The sequence below is a fragment of the Delphinapterus leucas genome, chromosome 9, assembly GCF_059928025.1.
Source record: "Delphinapterus leucas isolate spDelLeu-1000000601 "Yukka" chromosome 9, BTC_Dleu_Yukka2, whole genome shotgun sequence".
Classification (NCBI taxonomy): Eukaryota; Metazoa; Chordata; class Mammalia; order Artiodactyla; family Monodontidae; genus Delphinapterus; species Delphinapterus leucas.
Genome location: NC_143137.1, coordinates 55,390,973 through 55,414,899, shown reverse-complemented (window position 1 = coordinate 55,414,899; position 23,927 = coordinate 55,390,973). Strand labels below are relative to the sequence as shown.

The following is a 23,927-nucleotide window of genomic DNA, read 5'->3' as shown; positions in this document are numbered from 1 at the left end:
ATGTAATTATTTCATGCAAAAAGCTTTAGCTATACAAATGATCATTGCAGACTTGTTTATAATGGGAAAAATTATAAATATTTTCAGTATCAAACAGTAGAGCCTCCTAGCCCTTAATCATTTGCATACCATCATCAGGATTTTTGCCATATCCTAGTGTCACCTAAACTTACCAGTTACTTAATATGTTTTAACTAGTGTACTTTTCTTATTTAAATTTATTTTAAAGGATACTGTTGGGCTTCCCTGGTGGCGCAGTGGTTGAGAGTCCGCTGGCCGATGCAGGAGACGCGGGCTTGTGCCCCGGTCCGGGAAGATCCCACATGCCGCGGAGCGGCTGGGCCCGTGAGCCATGGCCGCTGAGCCTGCGCGTCCGGAGCCTGCGCTCCACAACGGGAGAGGCCATAACAGTGAGAGGCCCGCATACCGCAAAAAAAAAAGGATACTTTCTATCCTTGACATAAATTAAAAGTATCACTTGTCATTTTTTTAAAAATAAAAACAAAAATGAATACAATGAAAAATAAAACTGTATTATTAAAATTTTAGCTAGATATATTGCTGATGGTCCTAAGAGAAACAGGCAAGTGTTAGAGGGGTGCTAAGGATCTTTAAGTATCAGACTTTTGGCTTATAAGGAACCTGGTTAAAGAAACCTGGAAAAGTAGTAACTTTTTTTTTTTTTACAATACTATCCACTGTTATTTAATATTGGATCATGATATCACCTAAAATATCTCATCACTACCTGTATCAGAAGTTATGGATAACATATTTTGGGCAACACTAGATTAATTCAATTAAAATAATACTAATGCAAACCATTATTAATATTAAAAATATTAATGTAAACCATTATTAATAGTAAATGTTTATACACAACATTAGGTATAATATTGCAATATAACCTTTTTTTTTTTTTTTTTTTTGGCGGTACGCGGGCCTCTCACTGTTGTGGCCTCTCCCGCTGCAGAGCACAGGCTCCGGACGCGCAGGCTCAGCGGCCATGGCTCACGGGCTCAGCCGCTCCGCGGCATGTGAGATCTTCCCGGACCGGGGCACGAACCCGTGTCCCCTGCATCGGCAGGTGGACTCTCACCCACTGCACCACCAGGGAAGCCCCCTGCAATATAACCTTTTTTAGTAAAAGGAAAATTAAGTGCATCTCTTTTAACAAAGATAAGGCAGGCCTCAGGCTCACAGCCTTCAACAATTATACCTATTTTAAATTTTAATAACATTATACACAGAGGCATGGATTAAATTCTGGAAGAATATAACCATAACAACTTTGGTCTGTCTCTAGATTTGGGATTACAGTTATTTTTCCTTATGCTCACTTGAAATTTCCTTTTTGGTGCATAAATTTTCCAAATTTTATATGAAGCAACTACCAATTCCTAAATTTAATTTGAACTCAGTCATTCTGAGAGAAACAAAAGCATAAGAACAGGTGTAAGCCCTTTGTGCCTTAAAAAGAGGAAACAGAGGAAATATACAAACATATTAATATATAAATTAGACCAATTACAAAGATGGCCAGTAAATGTCTTATGATATAAAGGATTAAAGCAATCTTGATGATGTTGATATCATTAACTATCAAAATATGTGACAAATACTAGAATCTATAGAATAACTACAGCATATGTTATACTTTTGTCTGCTGTAAATGAAGAAAAGTTTATAGATATGTATTGCTTACTTAACAAATGTGTCTAATTAATAAATCAGAAATATCTAATCACTGACCTTGCAATATAAAAATATATCACATTTAAATTTCTTCCCCAGTTCATCAGCAACTAGTCAGTTATTCTACTATCTGCTTAAGGAACAGATGCAAGACCAGTTGCCTCTATTTGTACATTATTAGCTGCTGGAATGCATTTAAACTACTTTGGAGAGCAAATTCATTCTTAAAAATAAACCAACTGAAACACTATTATATATTATCTGTAAATAGAATCAAAAGTCTAGGGACATCATTTTAAAATGATCTCTCAGAAAGAATGCAAAAGCAAAAAAATGCTAATGACATTCTTAAGGTTTAAAAATATATTCAGACAGCAGAGGATATCATGGCAATGATGAAGATTTTGTTTAAAATTCCAACTCTGTTAGGATATATAAGTTATATTTAATATTTATTTATATGTACAAATACATAACAAAAGAGAAAACTAAAATCCTGTACTATAAAAAGACTGATTAAAAAAAAACAAACAAAAAACCCGCTGCCTGAGACAACAGTATCCATTATTAAATGAACCCAATGAAAAGGTTAATAATAGATATGGAATAAAAAGTAGAATGGGGGGCTTCCCTGGTGGCGCAGTGGTTGAGAGTCCGCCTGCCAATGCAGGTTACACAGGTTCGTGTCCCGGTTTGGGAGGATCCTACATGCCGCGGAGCGGCTGGGCCCGTGAGCCGTGGCCGCTGAGCCTGCGTGTCTGGAGCTTGTGCTCCGCAATGGGAGAGGCCCCAACAGTGAGAGGCCCACATACCACAAAAAAAAAAAAGGAGAATAGGGGCTTCCTTGGTGGCGCAGTGGTTAAGAAATCGCCTGACAATGCAGGGGACAAGGGTTCGAGCCCCGGTCCAGGAAGATCCCACATGCCGCAAAGCAACTAAGCCCATGAGCCACAACTACTAAGCCTGCGCTCTAGAGCCCACGAGCCACAACTATGAAGCCTGTGTGCCACAACTACTGAAGCCCGCAGGCCTAGAGCCTGTGCTGTGCAACAAGAGAAGGCACTGCAATGAGAAGCCCACACACCACAGTGAAGAGTAGCCCCTGCTCGCTGCAACTAGAGAAAGCCCGCGCGCAGCAAAGGCCCAACGCAGCTATAAAAAAATAAAAAAATAAAAATAAAAAAGGAGAATAGTTCTATTACAGTATGTAGAACTAATCACTTCTAAGGACATAAAATTACCAAGACATTGTTTCAGGCCTATGTTATTGATTACATGAAGTCATATTATTTTTTTCAGAACAATTAACCAGAAGGTAAGCTCCATGAATGTAAGAACTTTTGTTCACTGCTATATATTCAAAATCTAGAACAGTACTCAATAAATACATGATAAGTGAAAAAAAGATAACATACCTTTTATAGAAAAGTTAACATTAAGCAATAATTTTAAGCACTGTTCCACAGAACCTAAGAACTAAGATGATAAACTGGCATATCTAATTCCACTATCTAAAAAAGTTCCATGGTCTCAGAATTCAAAGTGGCAATTAAATGAATTAAAACATAAAATATTCCCTCTCACCATAATCTCTCTACCCCACTAGGCAAAACAAATAAACAGAAAAACTAAACAAATGACAAAATTAAATTCTCAGAAAAACAAAAATAATAGCTTTTTAGGAAGAGTTCTGTTTTGTAAAAACATGAGAAAAGGAACAAGAGCACATCATAAATCACATCATAAATAGCTATCTATTTTTATTTTAAATTTGAAAAATGGCAAGTTGGCAGATAAGCAAAAACCAGAAACTCTATTCAATTAGCTAATCATTTGATACTGCAATGGTACACTTTAAATTACTGGAAAAACATTTATTCTAAAACATGCTGGAAATTCAGACTACAGACATCTGTGTTTGTCATTTGGAAGCCAATTATAAAAATGTTAACATATGCAGGCACGGAAATAGCTGCAAGATTTACTGGAAAGATATCATGTCCATATACACTTGTCTTTCAAAACTAATTCAGATCTCAAGCAAATGTCTTACCCGGACCAGAACACGAATAATTAAATAAAAATGACTAATAATTTATTTCATAAACTCAATATTTATTTATAAATGATCATTCTCAATAAAACAAGGAATTTTTTTAATGCTGTAAAAAAAATGCCAAGTTTTTATAATGTCACTTCAATAAAAGTACTAACTGGAATCTGTTTTGTTTCTTGAGAGTTCATCAGGTGTTTATGTGCCAGGCACAAAGCTAGACATGAGTCGAAATACACTGTCTTAACAGTAGGATCTTTTAGTCTAGGCCAGCCGATTATTTTATTCAGTTGTGAGAAACAAGGTAAAAGTTAGTGTACAATTTTGTAAACTCAACAGTCCTATGTATCTTTAAGGAGGTAGTATGGGAACTTCTCTTGTCCTGATTTTCTCAAAAAAGGCTTTCTGTAAGAGGTGTGGTTGCAGAGTTTTACAGCTGTGAAGGAAATAACTTGGCATATGACAGACAGTAGTGAGTAGTTCATTTATTTAAAAAATATTTATTGTGTTTATGGAATAAATTATCATGTGTTTCCCCTGTGCAGGGTAGGTAGTAATGAAACAGATACAAACCCTACTCCTCTGAATTGTAATCCAGGTAGGAAGAAAAAAATTAAACAAATATGGACAAATACAGAAATATATCATTTCAAGAGACAAAAAGTACTTTGAAGAAAAAGTATAGGTACTAAAGAAAGTCTAAAACAGAAAGACTTAATTTGAATGGGAATGTAAGGGAGAAGTCATGAAATATTGAGAAAAGAATGTGGAAGCTGAGATTTGAAGACAAATATGAGTTACTTGCCCAAAAGTAGCAAAATAGAACAGGAACATCTGACTCCAAATCCAGTATTCTTTCCATTATACCAATTTGCATTCCATGCATTCTGAGCTCTTTTCCTTCATTTGTCATTAAACTTAAAACCACTAACATTAAATCTAGAACACAAAGTTTAAAGGCATGAACAAATGAAATCACCAAAACAAATACTTTTTTGACAACACTAGGGAAAAAACACACACACAACACACACATACACCAAGAAACTATAAAATATTTTTAAAATGTTATCTACTTTCTCTAGTCTTCAAAAGCAGCTGTAAGTAGCTATGTTTTTACTGTAGAAAATTTAAGAAATCCTAATTAATTCTAATTATGTAACTATTTGTACCTGTCCCTGCAGCCTTTACCTTTGTGATATTCCCTAATGAATGTTGAACAAGAATGCTGTACAAGCTATTACAACAAAACTTCAGGGACCTAACTATGAAAACACAGAAGAATAACACAGTTGACCCAAACACAATTTGTATGTAGAGCTGAAGTAGGGCAACTGAAAACAAAGAAGACAAAAGCAACGCTTTAAAGATGCTCTGAAGAATATTTTCCAACGATATGACAAAATACAAACTGTTGGAAAATAACAGTGCCAAATAGACCCGATGAAATCAGATATGGAAAAGACCACAGGACTTTACCTTATGGAGACAGCAGTCTTATTTATATCCTACAACCTCATTCAATGCAGAATTTTTCTTAAAGTTTTGGAACACTTTCACGTCTAAGAAGAAAATGGATTCTGGAACTGAAAAAGTTACCTTAATTTTGCAAATTTTAACACATTTCATTGTCTGGCACATAGTAAGCCCAAATATTTTTTGAGTGAAAATAATGTTTCAAAAAGAATATGGATTACATATATTAGAGTACTGGACTGCTGTGTTTACAGAGACTCTAATAAACTAGCTATGTGACACTGGACAAGCCACTTAACCTAAAGAGAACTCAGTTTTTTCAACTGTACAATGAAGAGGAGGATTAGAAGGATCTCTTAAAACTTCTTTCAGTTTTACCATATGATCCAGCAAGTCCACTCCTAGGTGATATATCTGAAGAAAACAAAAACACTAATTCAAAAAGATACATGCACCCCAATGTTCACCGTAGCATTATTTACAATAGCCAACATATGGAAGCAACCTAAGCGTCCATCAACAGATGAATGAATAAAGAAAATGTGGTATACATACAATGGAATATTACTCAGCCATAAAAAGAACGAACTTCTGCCATTTGTATCAACATGGATGGACCAGAAGGTTTTATGCTTACTGAAATAAGTCAGACAGAGAAAGACAAATACTGTATGTTTTCACTTATATGTGGAATCTAAGAAACAGAACAAACAAATGAATATAACAAAACAGAAACAGACTCAGATATAGAGAACACACTAGTGGTTACCAGTGGGGCAAGAGGCAAGATACAGTGGTAGGGGATTAAGAGGTACAAACTACTATGTATAAAATATTATAAGTAAGGTACAAGGATATACTGTACAGCACAGGGAATATAGCCTATATTTTATAATAACTTTAAATGGAGTTTAACCTATAAAAATATTAAATCTCTATGTTGTACACTTGAAAATAATATAATATTGTAGATCAACTATATGTCAATCAATAAATAAAATTTCTTCCAGCTTTTAATGCTTAAATTGGAAAAGTTTTTTTCAACTGTTTCTTTCCCTTTTTCTTCCCCGTACTCTCAATTACGTAGAAGAAAAACTAGAATTCTACATTATAAAAGTTTCTTTTTAACTGTTGCTTGAAAAAACAGTTCAATAAACAGTATCTATTATGAAATGATACCAAATGAAAAAAGATACAGAATAAAAAGTGGAATGATTACAGTATAGTGTTTAGAACAAATCAGTTCTAAGTATATAAAATTATCAAAATACTGTTTTAGGCTCATGTTACTATAAGAAGTATATGAAGTCAAATTATTATTGCAGAACAAATAACTAGAAGATATGCTCCAGGAGGGCAGGGATTTTTAATCAAAATCAAAGCCTATTTAATACTCTTAAGTCTCGAATAGTGCCTGCATATAGGTTCTCAATAAAAATTTGCTGAGTGAAAAAAAAGATAATTTTTTTTTTATAGAAAAGAGGAACCATAAGCAATAATTTTAGGCTTATTCCTCAGAGCTTCAGAATACCTGTATAGTTTCTAAAAAAAAATCCTAAAATGATAAATCAGGTCCATGGTTACATTACTATACAACCATACTATGTAATATTATGTACCTGTCAAAGATAATGTTTTCAAAAAAATTTTAATGTGGGAAAATGCTCTCAACATAAAGCTGGGGGAGAAAAGAGACCAAAACTGCATGCAGAGTATGATTCAAGCTAAGTTTAAAAATATACATAGAAACAAAGAATGAAAAAACTGTTAATAGTGATTACTTGTAGGTTATGAGACTATGGGTAATTGTTTTCTCTTCTGAAAGATTTTCACTGCCTCCCTCCCTCCCCCAAAGATCTGTAAAGAATATTCACTAATAAAACTATGGGCCCATATGTTAATATCACTATTTTTAAAAGGATATAATACAACTACACATCTACCAAAAATCTCATCCCAAAAGACAGAAATAAGGCAGAAGTCCCAGGAATTATGCTGTCTTGGAGCCTGGCCTCTTTCATCAGCCTCTCCAGACACCCTCTCCAGACATCCCATAAGCATAACTGCTAACAGCGACAGATTATTACACCTCACTGTTCAGATGCCACCAACTTCTGTTTCATTTCACTGTCACCTCATTTACTGCTAACACTGAACGGTGAGAACAATGGCACTTTGCCCCAACCTTATCTAGTTTCTGCATAGTATAAAGCTTAATCGCATCAAAAATAAACAAATAAATAGCAGTTCATGTAAAGGAGAATCCTAAAACAAGGTATATCTGTAACAGATGCTATCACCCTCAGCAGCAAAAAATACATGCCAGCTTATCATCTGAGGTTTGTTCACTTATAAGCCACAGATAATAGAATATTATTCTCTCTTATACGCATATTTTTTTTTTGCAGGAAATATCGACTTAAAAAATAAAAGAACTGCTATATCTGGTCACTTCAATGGCCCATCCTGTCAGATATCCAGAGCCCATCAACAGCTCCAATGATCTGTCAGAGATCATTTGTGATGAAACTGGGTGTATAATGACATAAATATCAGTTGGCTTTGGTTTTGCTTCCTCTTCCTATCTCATTCCACAACACAACACACTCACTACTCCCCGAGGACTGAGGGACCATGGGATTATGATCTCTGCACACCTCTAGGCCTTGGGCATATGCATCGGAAAATGGGCAAAAGTTAACACAGCACCAGTGTTTGTAACAGAAAAACTGGAAACAACCCAAATGCTCATTGATATGAGAATGCTAAATGAGGTAAATTCCTATAATGGAATTGTATGCAGGTGTGAACATCTTTACATAATACTGAACAAAAAGAAAATCATTAAATACTGCTTATAATATGATACCATTAAGTTCAAAAACAGCAAAACTAATATATTATGTAAACATATGTGGTACAGAAAAGCAAGGCACTGATAAAGAAAATTAAGAATTGTAGTTACCTTAGGTAGAGAGGGGGTGGGATTAGATTGGGAAAGGTTTCAAATGTATTTGAATGTGTATATTTCTTAAACTGGGTGACAGGCATAGAGGTCATTTTTTAAAAATCATTTTTCTTATCTATATATTTTATGTGTATTCTTTTGCAGGTGAAACATATTTAAGTATTTTTAAAGTATGTATTTAGAACTTCCTGCTGAGGAAACTGGCCAGTGCTCATAGCTCCTACCATACAGGACACCCCAGCTGCTCCTCCCAGTCTAGTCTGATGAGAAAAGAGGCAGTTGATTAGATTCTTCTCTTGGAATTAGGGAACAAAGAGTTAGAAAAGATATCCAGAAAGTAACAGAGGGGAGATGAATCTTATTGAAGGATTTGAAAATCAGTGCATGATGCAATAATCATATAAATATCCCTAAACTCACCCATAAAGTACATTTATGTTATCAACCTACTAGTCATGTTGCAGACTAAAATACTTTTTGTGTATTCAGCACAGCCAGTTTTCCTTCTGACGAAATCATCCTTGCTTCTTTAGTTGCACACCAAGTAAAGTAGCTGGCATATAAGAGTTCATGATGTATAATCACCTAGTTTTGCAGAATCACACAAATTAGCTATGTCAGTGGGTCCCAAACTTTACTGCACATTGAGGATCTTTAAAATATAGTGAGTCATGGGCTTCCCTGGTGGCGCAGTGGTTGAGAGTCCGCCCGCTGATGCAGGGGACACGGGTTCGTGCCCCGGTCCAGGAAGGTCCCACATGCCGCAGAGTGGCTGGGCCCGTGAGCCATGGCCGCTGAGCCTGAGCATCCGGAGCCTGTGCTCCGCAACGGTAGAGGCCACAACAGTGAGAGGCCCGCGTACCGCAAAAAAAAAAAAAAAAAAAAAGTGAGTCCTGGATCACACCTCAGACTTTCTGATTTGGGGTTGGAGTGTGACTTAGGCTTTGAAATTGTTTAAAGCTTTCCAGAGGCTTCCAATGTGCAGCAAAGTTTGGGAACCACTAAGCTAGATGCTTACTCTATGAATTGATTTTCTTGCACTATTTAAATAATTTTTCTCTCCCCCTTTTTTTTTTTAAGTGTCTACAGTGGGAAACAATTCCATTGAATAGAACAAATTTGGGGATTCATCCTTAATTTTTGGTCATGTGCAAACTGATGTACAAGCAAAAGAAGCTGATCTGCAAAGAGAGGAGCATCAGATATTGTGAAAGTGAAATAAGGGATGATAGAGAGAATGGCATTGGTTCCAAATGGCTGTTCTGTTTCCCATGAGGCCCAACTATACTTCTCTTAGCTTCCTTTGAAATCTCTCTATCTTTACTATAACGCTCTTTTTCTCTCCTTCACTTAACTAATCAGTTTTTTGGGAACAAAGTGCCCTGCTAGAAGTAGGGTGCTTACATTTAGCTATTTGAATCAGTCAATATTTTATATTAAAAAAACCCCCAACAACTCATGGTTTCACTGCTTCATCTGTATAGCAATAACATATACCTGCCACCTGGTGGCAGCATACCTACCTGAATATGGGATATCTTTTTTGGAAAACAGTAACCCTTTTCAAACGTTAAACATGTCAAATATACATTCTTTGACAGTTTTTGGCTACTTTTAGGATAAAATCCATACTGTCTCAACTAACACATATGGCTCCTCATTATCTGATCCCAGCCTATTTCCCCAATCTAGTTTTCCAGCATGAGAATAATGATGATGATGGCTAATACTTCTTGAAAAGTTTTTATAATCTGACAATCTTCTAAGAGCTTTATATGTATTAGCTGAATCCTCACAACAACCCCAAGGCAGGTACTATTATTTTTCTCATTTTCCAGGTGGCAAACAGAAGTACTGAGAAGTTTAAGCAACTTGCCTAAAGTCACAAAGCTAATAAACTGCAGAGCCAGAATTTGATCCCAGACGGTCTCGTCTAGTCCAAGCTCATAACCACTACTATTATACTGCTTTTCACAAAAAAATCTTTGAAAAAGTAGGTAGCATTCACCACCCTTTCCTGATTCACATTCATTCTCCATCCCACAGTAATCTGAATTCTTCGCTTCCCTTTCTCACCAACTGTTGCTAAAGCTCAAGGTCACTTTTCAAGTCTCCATCATACTTGATTTCTCATTTTTGACAAGTGGCCATTCCGTACTTGAAACTCTTCCCTTAGTCTCACAGGCATCATCATCTCCTAGCTTTGTAAATAGTTTGTATCCAGTATTCTTTGCAGATACTTCTCCACCTGTTTTTTAAACATGGGTGTTTCCACAGAATTCAACTCTCAGTATCCCATTTAGTCGTCATCTTGAGTGAACTCCCCACTCCCAGAGCGTCAGCCAGTATCTTTAAACCAAATATTTATCTCTAGCATGGCCTTCTAAAGGAACAGACTCATATTCAGTTTTACACTGGGCCACTCTTCTAGGATATCCTCTGACTCAATGTATCCAAAACAAAAGTCATCTTCATCTTACTAAAATATTTGTTACCCTCCAAAAATGCCCACATTTCCTATCTCAGAGACCCATTTCACTCAAATCCACTTTTCCCCCAAATTTGTCCATGTTCCCCTATCTCAGAGACCAGCACCTACATACCTTAAGTTGCTCAAGTCAGAAAACTAGAGTCTTCTCTTATCTTAGTCTGTTTGGGCTGCTATAACAAAATATCATAGACTGGGTGGCATAGAAACATCAGAAATCTATTTCTCACAGTTCTGGAGGCTGTAAGTCCAAGAACAGGGAACCAGCAGATCTGGTGTCTGGTGAGAGCCCACTTTCTAGTTCACAGATGGCCATCATTTTGCTATAGCCTCACATGGTGGAAGGGGGCAAGGAATCTCTCTTTTGTAAGGGCAGTAATCCCATTTATGAGGGCTCTGCCCTCATGACTTAGTCATTTCCCAAAGATGCCACCTCCTAATACAATCACCTTGGGTGGTATGATCGCTACGTATGATTTCTAGGGGGAAATGAACATTCAGATCATAGCATCTCTCCTACCCTTTACAACAATTATCAAGGCCTCTCAATCCTACCTCCTAAACAGTGATCAAAGATCACTGTTTAGCCAGTGTAGGGCTGAAGTTAAGAACACAATCTCTTGGGTCAGAGTGGGTTTGAATCCTTGTTCTGCCACCATGACTTTGTGCAAATCACTTAACCTCTCTAGTTTTCCCACCTATGAAATAGGGATAGAAACAGTATCCACAGCTCTTAGAATAGTTATAAGGATTAAATAAGAAAATGAATGTAAAACGCTTAGCATAATGCCTAGCATTAGAAAGTGCTCAAAAATCGGTAGCTACTATCATCACAAATCCATACTCTTCTATCTTCCACTGTCAACCTTCCCACTGTCCAAGTGAAAGACAATGAGGTAGAAACAGAAGTGGGGATAAATCAAGAAATATTTAGAAGGTAAAATCAGCAGAATGTGGTGATTGGTTGGCTCTGAAAGGTAAAGGAGAGTGACTCCCGGAAACCAAATAGAAGGTGAGATAATGTGGGCCTATTGGGTTGTGGTGTTAGAATGGGAAGAAAAAGGCTAAGTAGAAGACAAATTTTGAATAAAAAACAGTTAATGGGATTGGGTTATGAGTACACAGGAAGATAATTGCAGAATAATTCAAAGGGTTTTAGTTTTCAACTGAGATGCTTTCTCAATAGGTATAAACTACTAAGCCTCAAAAATATGATGGCATATAAGATAGAAAACAAGAACATTAAAATTTTATTTATTTATTTATTTTTGGCTGCATTGGGTCTTCTTTGCTGCACGTGGGCTTTCTCTAGTTGTGGTGAGCCAGAGCTACTCTTCCTTGCGGTGCCCGGGCTTCTCACTGCAGTGGCTTCTCTTGTTGCGGAGCATGGGCTCTAGGTGTGCAGGCTTCAGTAGCTGCAGCACGCTGGCTCAGTAGTTGCGGCACGTGGGCCCTGGAGCATGCGAGTTTCAGTAGTTGTAGCATGTGGGCTCAGCAGTTGTGGTGCGTGGGCTCTAGGGCACACAGGCTTCAGTAGTTATGGCACACGGGCTCAGTAGTTGTGGCTCACGGGCTCTAGAGCGCAGGCTCAGTAGTTGTGGCACACAGGCTTAGCTGCTCTGTGGCACGTGGGATCTTCCTGGACCAGGGATCGAACCCGTGTCCCCTGCATTGGCAGGCAGATTCTTAACCACTGTGCCACTGGGGAAGTCCCAAACATTAAAAATTTTAAATCCAAATCACAGAGGAAAAAAAGACTATATAGACTCTTCTGTCATAAGACTAAAACACCAATGCCTATTAAAATTACTTATACTGCATTTCACCCTTTTAATTAAAAAAAAAATATATATAGTCTTCTCACCTAAAAAAAAATCCCAAATTATTATCTTCTCTTTTTCTCAAACTTTACTAAAAATTGCTATTGGTTAAAATGGAAAAGTGAGAGTTCTCTTGTTAAAGGGAGTAGAAATGCTCAGACATATATTTTCATTAGAAGAGGAATTTACACAAATTAAAAATTAAATATCAATTTGGCAAATGTAGATGGTTGTATATTAAAATAGTCCCAATATTTTAAGTTATCTTTGAAAAGTTTCTATAACTTTCAGCCAAAACCTATTATTTCATATATAAACTCCCAGCAAATATTTGCTAATGCAGGTTTTACACATTTTTTAATACTTTGCCCTTTACAGCATCTACTTATTTATTTGACTTTAGAAATCAAGTTATACATACACAGGCAACAGACCAGAAGTGGTGTAGTAATTAACTCAGATCACTGCCCCATGCCCATCGCAAATCCCTGCATCTCTTTCCCCTGCATCCTCTTACACACTCTCATACATTAAACTTGCTTTTTCATAAATCTGAAGAATATTTTTAGTTATAATTGGTCCCTGTCCCTATCTTCCCTGGGGAAACAATAAGGCAGTATCAACTTGAAAAAGTGAGACCCTTGAGGAATAAATACAGTCTAATCAGAGTCCACAATGAATGAGCCCTAGCAAACAAGGAATTTTGTTTACTAATTTTGTGTGTTCAGTATCAAGAAAAAGAAGGAAAGAGATTCTAGACTTTATACCCTGTTAGTTTTTCATAGCTCTGTAACCAGAGAACCTATTCAATTAATACAATTTATAAATTCAAATCTTTATAGATTAGGATTTTGAATCGTTTAGTATGGTTCTTACTAGTGAAAATTAATAATTTGGGGGGCTTTGAGAAATGACCTCTTACAAGAAAAGAAGTAAATTTGGGGGCTTTAAGAAATGATTTCTTAAAAGGAAAAAAAAGTTAGACTTACAGAGAAACTTTTAGACCACATAAGAATCTCAGTGAATAGCAAACCACAATAAGAATCATAACCCTGATGGCAACTGAAATCAAACACCACACTGTTCATGAAACAAAGAGAATGAAGGAATTTTTCATGGCACAAAAGAATCTATAGATTTAAATAAATAACTTAGGCAAAACCACTTCTGGAACAATTCTGTTTTTAACAGCATTAAATCCACGTGCAAATCGACCACAGCTTTATGCAGTGTACCTAGATGAGCATTAAGTATCCTAAGTTATATTTTGGTGACCATGACCACAAAAACTCTAGAAGTAAAAGGGGAGTCAACATGACAAGAAAAGTATGTTACACCAGTAAAATATCTGTACAGATCTATTGTGTTCACATATGAAAATGGCAGGTCTTTTTGTTACTAAAGAAGATTAGGGTTTTTTTCCCACAGTGAAAATGGATTGGTAATGGTCAAGCAAAAAACCCAATAGGTGCCTCTGGAACCAGCTGCATGCACTTGTAAAACAACTGGCTATGGAATGAAATGACTCACTGGCCCACACAGAATTCAAACTTTAGCATTATGCTCTAATCAAACTACCAGGAACTTATGCAAAGGAAGGAACAGTTTAAATTTTGGCATAGCCCAGAAGGCCTAAAAAAAAGATGGAAGATGATCCTATGGAGACGTGTATCTCTCTCTACCTCTCTCCATCACCTGCCTGACTGCATGTTTCTCCCTCTCTCTCCCTCTCAGTATATAAATATATATGTAAGATAAATATAATAAGTAATAATCAGTAATATTATGTAAAAGAAGTTGGTAACAACAGAATTAAAAAATGGGCAAAGGACTTGAATAGACATTTCTCCAAAGACAGACAAATGGCCAATAAGCACATGTAAAGATGTTCAACATCCTTAGTCATTAGGAAATTAAAGAGCAAACGCAAAATGAGATACCACTTCCCACCCACTAGAATAGCTATAATTTTAAAAAAATAGAGGAGCTTCCCTGCTGGCACAGTGGTTAAGAATCTGCCTGCCAATGCAGAGGACACGGGTTGGAGCCTGGGTCCGGGAAGATCCCACATGTCACGAAGCAACTAAGCCTGTGCGCCACCACTACTGAGCCTGCACTCTAGAGCTCGCGAGCCACAACTACTGAGCCCACATGCCACAACTACTGAAGCCCACGCAACTAGAGCCTGTGCTCTGCAACAAGAAGCCACCGCAATGAGATGCCCGTGCACCGCAATGAAGAGTAGCCCCCGCTTGCTCCAACTAGAGAAAGCCCGCGCGCAGCAACGAAGACACAACACGGCCAAAAATAAAAATAAATGGAAAACAATAAGTGTTGGTGAGGATATGGAGAAATTAGAACCCTCATACACTGCTGGTGGGAATGGATAAAGGCACTATGGAAAAAGTTTGGTGGTTCCTCAAAAAACATAGAATTACCATATGATCCAGAAATTCTACTCCTAGATATAGACCCAAGGGAAATGAAAACTGGTACTCAAATACTACATACGAATCTTCAAAGCAGCACTATTCACAAAAGCCATAAGGTAGAAACAACTCAAATGCCCATCAATGAATAAATAAACAAAATGTGGTATATACATACAACAAAATATTATTCAGCCATAAAAGGAAATGAAGAACTGATGCATACTATAACACTGATGAACCTTAAAAACATTATACTAAGTGAAAAAAAAAAACAGACATTAAGGGTCAAACAGTATATGATTACATTTATATGAAATATGTAGAATAGGTAAACCAATAGAAACAGAAAGCAGATTGGTGGTTGCTAGAGGCTGGGGGAAGTAGGGAATGAAGAGTATCTTCTTAATGGATACAGGGCTTTACTCTGGGATGATAAAAATGTTTCAGAACTAGATAGAAGTGGTTGTACAAGGCTGAACTGTTATGCCTCTGAATTGTTTTAAGATGGTTAATTTTTATATGACTTCCACCCCAAGTAAAAATAAAAAAAATCATAGATTCTTTATATCTAGCACCAGAAGAACTCAAAAAGCTCTCAACCATTACCGCATTTATTCTTCAAAACACCTGCTAAGAGTCATGGACTGTGACACGATTATTCCCACAGACAATAAGGCACAGACTTCATGATAATTTAAATAAGTGCTTGCCAAGTAAAAGTCCATAGCTGCAGTTGTAGGCGTTCAAAACTGTTAGTTGAACAAATAAGCCAGTAAATGTCTCCAAAGACCTAGTGCCCGTTCTTGTACGACAAATAGCATATAAATACACATAGAATAGATGCCATGCCCTGATGCAAAACAACCTTTATAAGTTTATAAAGAAACTTTAAAAAATTCTGAAGCTTTCCAAATTAAACTTTTTAAAGAGATGCTAACTAATGCAATAAGATGTCCAATTTCAATGGAAATGAATTGAGAAATAAATATAAATAATGTTCCTTACCATTTAATGTTTAACAATTTACCATGAGAACCTTTTTTAGCTTCCATATTAGAAGAAATTCACTTACATTTCAATAATCAGTAGCCTATAACAGATAAACATTTTACGGTCACAGTTTAGTTCTTACGACAAACTTTTTTATATATAAAAATAAGAGGTGTTTTGTTTGAAAATAATTTTTGCCCCAATCTTGTCATATTCCAGTCACTTGGATATGTCCTATCTTTTTCACTTCCTCTTTTCCATGTGCTCATTCGACTTTCAGTTTCACTGACAGGACACCACAGACCTCCTTGCCAAATCTCTCTTCATTGGATCTTTTTTTTTTTTTTTAACATCTTTATTGGAGTATAATTGCTTTACAATGGTGTGTTAGTTTCTGCTTTAGAACAAAGTGAATCAGTTATACATATACATATGTTCCCATATCTCTTCCCTCTTGCGTCTCCCTCCCTCCCACCCTCCCTAACCCACCCCTCTAGGTGGTCACAAAGCACCGAGCTGATCTCCCTGTGCTATGCGGCTGCTTCCCACTAGCTATCTATTTTATGCTTGGTAGTGTGTATATGTCCATGCCACTCTCTCGCTTTGTCACAGCTTACCCTCCCCCTCCCCATATCCTCAAGTCCATTCTCTAGTAGGTCTGTGGCTTTATTCCTGTCTTACCCCTAGGTTCTTCATGACATTTATTATTTCTTAAATTCCATATATATGTGTTAGCATATGGTATTTGTCCTTCTCTTTCTGACTTACTTCACTCTGTATGACAGACTCTAGGTCTATCCACCTCACTACAAATAACTCAATTTCGTTTCTTTTTATGGCTGAGTAATATTCCATTGTATATATGTGCCACATCTTCTTTATCCATTCATCCGATGATGGACACTTAGGTTGTTTCTGTCTCCGGGCTATTGTAAATAGAGCTGCAATGAACATTTTGGTACATGACTCTTTTTGAATTATGGTTTTCTCAGGGTATATACCCAGTAGTGGGATTGCTGGGTCATATGGTACTTCTATTTGTAGTTTTTTAAGGAAACTCCATACTGTTCTCCACAGTGGCTGTACCAATTCACATTCCTACCAGCAGTGCAAGACTGTTCCCTTTTCTCCACACCCTCTCCAGCATTTATTGTTTCTAGATTTTTTGATGATGGCCATTCTGACTGGTGTGAGATGACATCTCATTGTAGTTTTGATTTGCATTTCTCTAATGATTAGTGATGTTGAGCATTCTTTCATGTGTTTGTTGACAGTCTGTATCTTCTTTGGAGAAATGTCTATTCAGGTCTTCTGCCCATTTTTGGATTGGATTGTTTGGTTTTTTGTTATTGAGCTGCATGAGCTGCTTATAAATTTTGGAGATTAATCCTTTGTCAGTTGCTTCATTTGCATTGGATCTTAAGGATCTTTTTTACCCAACCACTTCTCTATCCCTGTTCCTGCCACTTCTTGGAATGGCCTTAAAAACCTTTCTTCAATATATACTTCAAGAAACCTGTTCTGCCCATTCTTTCCTCCATATTCTCTCTTAAAGCTCATAATCTAAAAATCATGTTTTGCTTTGTTTTTTTTCCAACAAAGCCTAAAGTTCAGTAATTAGTTTTTAAGTCACAGACAATGCACCACTGTTGCAATAAATGTTGAAGGTATTAAACTCCTGTATCCACTTTGAAAGCTAAGCAAGCTATGTCACATATAAGAATTAAAATCTAGAAAGTTTAAAAGAAACAAGGATGGAGAGCAACTTTCTTAGTGGTGGAGCACTGTGTCTGAAATATGCAAAGAACAATTGTACACCATAACTAACTTTGTCTATCTGAGTGGAAAAAGTAATTGAAAAGTCCTGTTATCAATAACCTAATATAAAGGTTGCACAGAGCACCGTCCTTTTTTGCATACAATTGGCACTACTTTCCAAACTGAAAATGCTCATTAAACAAATAAAAATCATATGATTAGTATTTACTGAATGCAATAGGCAAAAATTTTTAATAATTATTCAACAAATAATGCCAATTATATAAAATGCTGAATAGTTGATTAAAAACTTTGGTTTTACTGAATTCTACTACATTAGTAGAATGTTAAAAAGTATACCTAAGGTGAATTTGCAGAAGTAATTTTATACTAAATACATAACTGTCCTCTAATTTTGTTAGCTAACATTACAATACTTTCTTTACATAATACTGTAAATAATTTTACTTGGGAAAAAATGAAGTCATTTAAAGTGAAGTTAGAATAGTTTGGATCAACACAAGGACAGCCTATGTAGTACCGTCCCTGTCAGCACCTTTCAGTGGGGTTAGCCCAGCTCTGAAATTTTTTTTTGCCGTACGTGGGCCTCTCACTGTTGTGGCCTCTCCCGTTGCGGAGCACAGGCTCCGGACGTGCAGGCTCAGCGGCCATGGCTCACGGGCCCAGCCGCTCTGCACGGCATGTGGGATCTTCCCGGACCGGGGCACGAACCCGTAACCCCTGCATCGGCAGTCGGACTCTCAACCACTACGCCACCAGGGAAGCCCAGCTCTGAAAATATTTACTTAATGCAGTAATGTCTCACATCTCCACGGGTCAGGCTTCTTACTACATCAACACTGAGGAAGTAGCTGAGGACCCAACAGCAAACGAAAAAACCAACAGGTAGCAGAAGAACTAAACTGTCATAAAGCCCATTCACCAGGCTCCATCAATGCTTGGTTATTACAAACCACTGTATCAAGCTCAGTTACTGGGTTCTCTAGTCACAGCAAATCTAAAACAGCAAGTTAGGGGAGGAGGCAGAGGAGATGGAGCAAGGAAGGAAGTTTTCCAATGAACAGCTTACCAAAAACCAAGTAAAAAATTTACAAGTTGTGGTTTGTAAAACTAGACTATCAAATACAATATTTAAGTCCAATGAACAAACAAGACATTTAGAGAACCAAGTGTCTGAATAAGTTTTAGAAATGATGATTTTAAGAGATTTCTAATGCCAGCAATAAGATACTTCCAATTAAGAGAATTCTGGAATACTGTTATTAAATTACAACATGCTAGTAAAGTAGCACCCATTAACAATTCATAGTCATTCTGCTCATTAATTCACTAAGCAAATATTTACTGAGTACTCACTATCTGATAGATATTATGCTAGACTGCATTAACATCAGTATCAAGAGCTTTCTTTGTAAAACAGTCTTAAAAATGAGGTAGCGGGCTTCCCTGGTGGAGCAGTGGTTGAGAATCCGCCTGCCGATGCAGGGGACACGGGTTCGTGCCCCGGTCTGGGAAGATCCCACATGCCGCAGAGCTGCTGGGCCCTTGAGCCATGGCCGCTGAGCCTGCGCGTCCGGAGCCTGTGCTCCGCAACGGGAGAGGCCACAACTGTGAGAGGCCTGCGTACCGCAAAAAAAAAAAAAAAAAAAAAAAAATGAGGTAGCAACATTTGACACATTTTACCAAATGAAAAAATTCGCCCAATATCCTACTATAACATCTCTCTCATTCTACTTATTACCCAGTGTCTGTCCGTCCCACTGAACTTTGAGCAACATGAAAACAGAGACTATCACCACCTCTGTTACCTCTGGCTCTTGGTATAAAACAGCAGTTCGATACAGGTTTGCTGAACGATCTTACACTTACAATCCAAAGTTTTTAAGTCCTAATCTAAAAGCACACATTTATACAAATGAAGTAATGTCTACACTATTTTTGATGATGCTGTTTTCACTCTATTTTCCATGTTCCTATCAGTCTTCATGACCTTAACAGCTGAATAATATTCCATCACACTAATACAGTTTAGAAAACGATTCTCCTAATATTGTCTTTGAAGTTTGTTCCTGTGTTTTTATATTGTGTCGCCAATGCTCCAGCAAATGTATCTTGCCTTACATGTCTCACAGATTTATTTCTGACTGGAAAAATTGGGATCTATTCTAGAAGATAATCTTCTACAATAAAAGTGAATGTTAAAAGGAGAAGATTTTTATCCCATAGGCAGAATTTTGAAAGACAAAAAACACACGTACACACAAAGAAACTAGAATTCTTTTTTGCCAAATCAAAGCAATTTAAATAAATCCTCTATTATGAAATGTGTTGTCCAAAGTAAACTATGTTTTTTGGACTGCTTAACATATACTTAGGAAAGATACTTCTGGAGGCAGACAGTAAAAATTCTCAGGTAACAAACAAACAAAATGTCTAATTAGAACAGAACTTCGATGCTTTTGGAAGGGGGTACACACTTTACCTCCACTGTCTTGGATTCACAGATCACACTCAGACCCTCAGACTGCAGAAATGTAAGCAACTTTGGGCTTCTAAAGATGCCTCGATACCCTTTTCCTTCCATGTATAGATCCTAAAGTAATAATCTACCCGATAACATACAAGCACTTACGCTTTGACCTTAGATAATATGAAGCTAGTTCATATGTTTATATTAATTTAAGAAACTCGTGCTAAGCATCTACCATTGTATCTCTGCAGTATGGCCCTTCAGTGATTACTGAAATCACAGACCCAGTCTCGTTTATTTGTTTATTTGGAGGAAGGAGGTGAGGAAGAGAGAAGAAACAGTTAACTATATTATAATTTAATTGAGGTGCAAGTATGGTTACTAACAGTGATCTCTAATAAGACAAAATATAGTCTAAAAACGGTAATTTCATTATCGGGAGGAAGGGAGCCTTTGAGGCCAGACAAAAAATATGTTCAAACATGTAATTTTTTAAAGAAATATTCTATTTAATTATATTTTGTCTATGTTAAATTTTTCATGAAACCCAGTGAATAATACCTTTTGCATTGTTTGCTTTACAGGTTTTTTCATACACACATTGGGACTCAACAAGATATATAAAACAATTCAATTGTTTAAAGCAGGAATTCTATAGGTGTTGCTTAGAATATGGAACCTTGCGTCCCCAGGAGTTCCATTCACATACTGCATTAACATTACACACAACACAAAGCGAATGCCATGACAAAGACCTCCAAACACAAACATACAAAGCCATGCTTCTAAAAACGGCCCTAAAGCGAAGTTCACAGCTGGCACTTGTGGCACTCTCAAGCCACGGCTGAGGCAGCTGTCACAGGCCAATCACACACCCAAGAGTGCCAGCGTGCCACCTAAGAAAGCCAAGCTGATGATGAGCGTACAAACCCCCTACCGAATAAAGAAAGGCCCCAAATCCCCACCCTGAAAAGCACAATGCCTGCACAACCCAGAAAACTCCCTAAAAAAGCGAAACGCTGGAGATTTAAAAGCAATAAATATCAGCTTATGGCAATACAGTAAAAGAGAGATTTTTAATATTTGGGTATTCACGAGAAAGGAGCCACAGCACCCAATCATCACGGAAGTATCCGTTAGGTAGTTTATCACCAGGCTTTTTCAGTTAGAAAAGGGAGAGAAGGCGAGGGGAAAACGCAGACCCTGCAGCACCTCCCTCCCGAGGCGGCGCACCAGGGCTGCTAAGATCTCCGCTTCCCAGGCCCCCTCCCAACCCTTACCAGCCACCGCCTCCCAGCGCAGGCCGGGCGGCCTCCAGCTCTCTTACCTTGGCTTTGCCAGCCTCCAGCTTCTTCTGTCTCTCTTCATCCTCCATAGCTTCTGCGGGGAAGGCTGGGGGAAGACAGGCAGGAGGTCGGGACAGAAAGGAAAGGTCGGTTCACACGGGGGTGCGACCGCAAGCTCCGCGGCCCGAGGAGCAGGGCTGGGCCAGGCGCTCCCCCCGGCTCGAGTGGAACTAGTCTCGGCGCTCACTGGCTGACCGTCTTCGGCCGCACGGGTAGCGTCGTCACCGCCGCCGCCATCTTCGTCTCCACGTAAACACACGGCGGGACGGGAGGGAGGGGGACGTTGTCCGCGCAGCCGCCGCGAGCCCGGCCGCTCAGGGCAGGTGCGCCAGCGGTCCCGCCCCACCCCGCCCCGCCCTCGCCAACCACGCGCGCCGCCGCGGGGGCTGCCCCAACCCGGCCTCAGACGTCTGCCCCCACAGGCGAGAATCCGGTGGGAGAGAGCCCCCTTCCCCGGGGACTAACGCCACTCCCCAGGTGGCGGCCTGGCTGAGGAGGTGGGAGAGAGGGGGTGCGCCAGAGGCGCCGGTCGGACCCCCACCACCGTACAAGGGACTCTGGTCGCTTTTAAAACATGGAGATGTTTAAAATTTCAAGGGAAAAAAGAAAACACAGGTCCCTAAAGGTGAAATTGGTGAACAATGAAAAACCCCAAAGGAAAAATGGGGGGCGGGGAGGGGACCTACCGGAAGACTGCTCAACCCGGAGGATTGGGAGAGCAGCCAGTAGCCCTCACTCCTTCCTTAGCAGAAAGCCCCTCCCTTTTCCTCCCACGGGGCTGCCCAGTCTCCGGTTCATCTTCAAGGCCCACCTCACGCGCCGTCCGGGACACCTTTTCTGATCTCTTTGTTACCTACAGCCTAACAATCCTCTCCCACCCCTCCTCAGAGCTTCCCCTTAACTATGGTGTTCTGAAAGGAGCCTAGGCTTTGGAACCTGGGTTGAAGACGAAGCCAATATAGACAGTCTAGCTTAAATGATCTTGAACAAGTTACCTATCCTCCTGTAGCTTACCTGGAAGTTTTAGAAGGCTTGTTAATATATGTGAGTTAACATGTGACTGCCCCTGGCATATTAAAACATCCTTAATGTCAGTTTTCTTTCTCCTTGTATTTCCCTTATGTACTCTGCATGATATTTTAATAACTTGTGGCCATTCTTAATTCACCTCATACTCCTGCCTCCTTAATGGCAAACACTGTCTCGCTCATCTTGGCATTACTAAAAAGACCAGCGTAATGCTTTGCACACAATAAACGCTTGTTGGATTGAACTGAGGCATTTTAATAAATTTAGCATGACTTTCTTTTCTTTATTTTCATCTGTTCCCTCATTACTTCCTTTTTCTTCCCCATCATCATACTCTCAAATTCATTCCTGGTATGAACTAACTACGCTTTTTGATTTCTCAGGTTGATCATGTTTCTCCTTTGTTTTGGGTTAAGTTAGACTGAAACACTAGCAGGTGTGAACTGAAATAAGCTATCAGTTAAATCACAGAAGTGGTGTTAAGTGAAAATTGGGCTTAAAAAAAGAAAAAGGAAAAAACCTAAAGATCTTAAGTCTACCACAAACTGAAGACTAGTTTTAAATAGTCCAGATTTAGAAATTCCTAGATTTAAAAGACTTTTTTGTTCTCAAACTTCGTAATGCATACATAATTGTGGCAGCTTGTAACACCCAAGTATATAGTCCTATTTTCCTAACCTGAATTGAGAAGTGGATGAGATTAAATATTTTATCATGGGAATAAAAGAATTGAGACAATAAAAGAAGCTTGTCATCTACCAAGCTAAGAATAAAACTAGGACTGGGGGTTTCCCTGGTGGCGCAGTGGTTGAGAGTCCACCTGCCGATGCAGGGGACACGGGTTCGTGCCCCGGTCCGGGAGGATCCCACATGCCGCGGAGCTGCTGGGCCCATGAGCCATGGCCGCTGAGCTTGCGCGTCCGTTGCCTGTGCTCCGCAACGGGAGGGGCCACAGCAGTGAGAGGCCCGCGTACCGCAAAAAAAAAAAACTAGGACTGGAACCAAGTGTTCTAATACTGCAGTGATTTAAATACTGCCTGGACTGAGGGACTGTGTTTGTAGATTCTGATTGCCTAAGAGGAGGAAGCCCTAAAATAATCTGACAAGATATTCCTGTTTGTTAATAGATGCTGCTTTCTCAGTGACTAAGGAATTCACCTGTTTGTTCCAGTGTGTGCTGAAAATGTTCAAGAAACATTTGTTCCAGTAGGTGCTGAAAATGTTCGAGAACCTCCTAAAGCAATAAGATTATTTCAATGTTTCCCTCTACTAAGAGCAGCCAATCATACATGTCTATTTTATATATAATGGGTGCTCAATAAATGTGGAAAGTTAATTGTGCGTTAAGTACTGTTAGACGGGCAAGTATGTGGCACTAGTG

The 23,927-nt window shown here is 38.4% G+C and overlaps 1 protein-coding gene across 13 annotated transcripts in view; it reads right to left on the bottom strand.

Moving 5' to 3' along the window:
* AKAP9 (A-kinase anchoring protein 9) overlaps nt 1–21,706 on the bottom strand; it is a 149,664-nt gene extending 127,958 nt beyond the window's left edge. For all 13 annotated transcript variants that reach the window (XM_022585485.3, XM_022585503.3, XM_022585513.3 and 10 more), the window contains exon 1: nt 21,499–21,706. In XM_022585485.3, the coding sequence (XP_022441193.3) occupies nt 21,499–21,546 (48 nt within the window). In that variant the 5' untranslated portion in view covers nt 21,547–21,706. The remainder of the gene's footprint in view (nt 1–21,498) is intronic.
* Between the last annotated feature and the right edge of the window lie 2,221 nt (nt 21,707–23,927).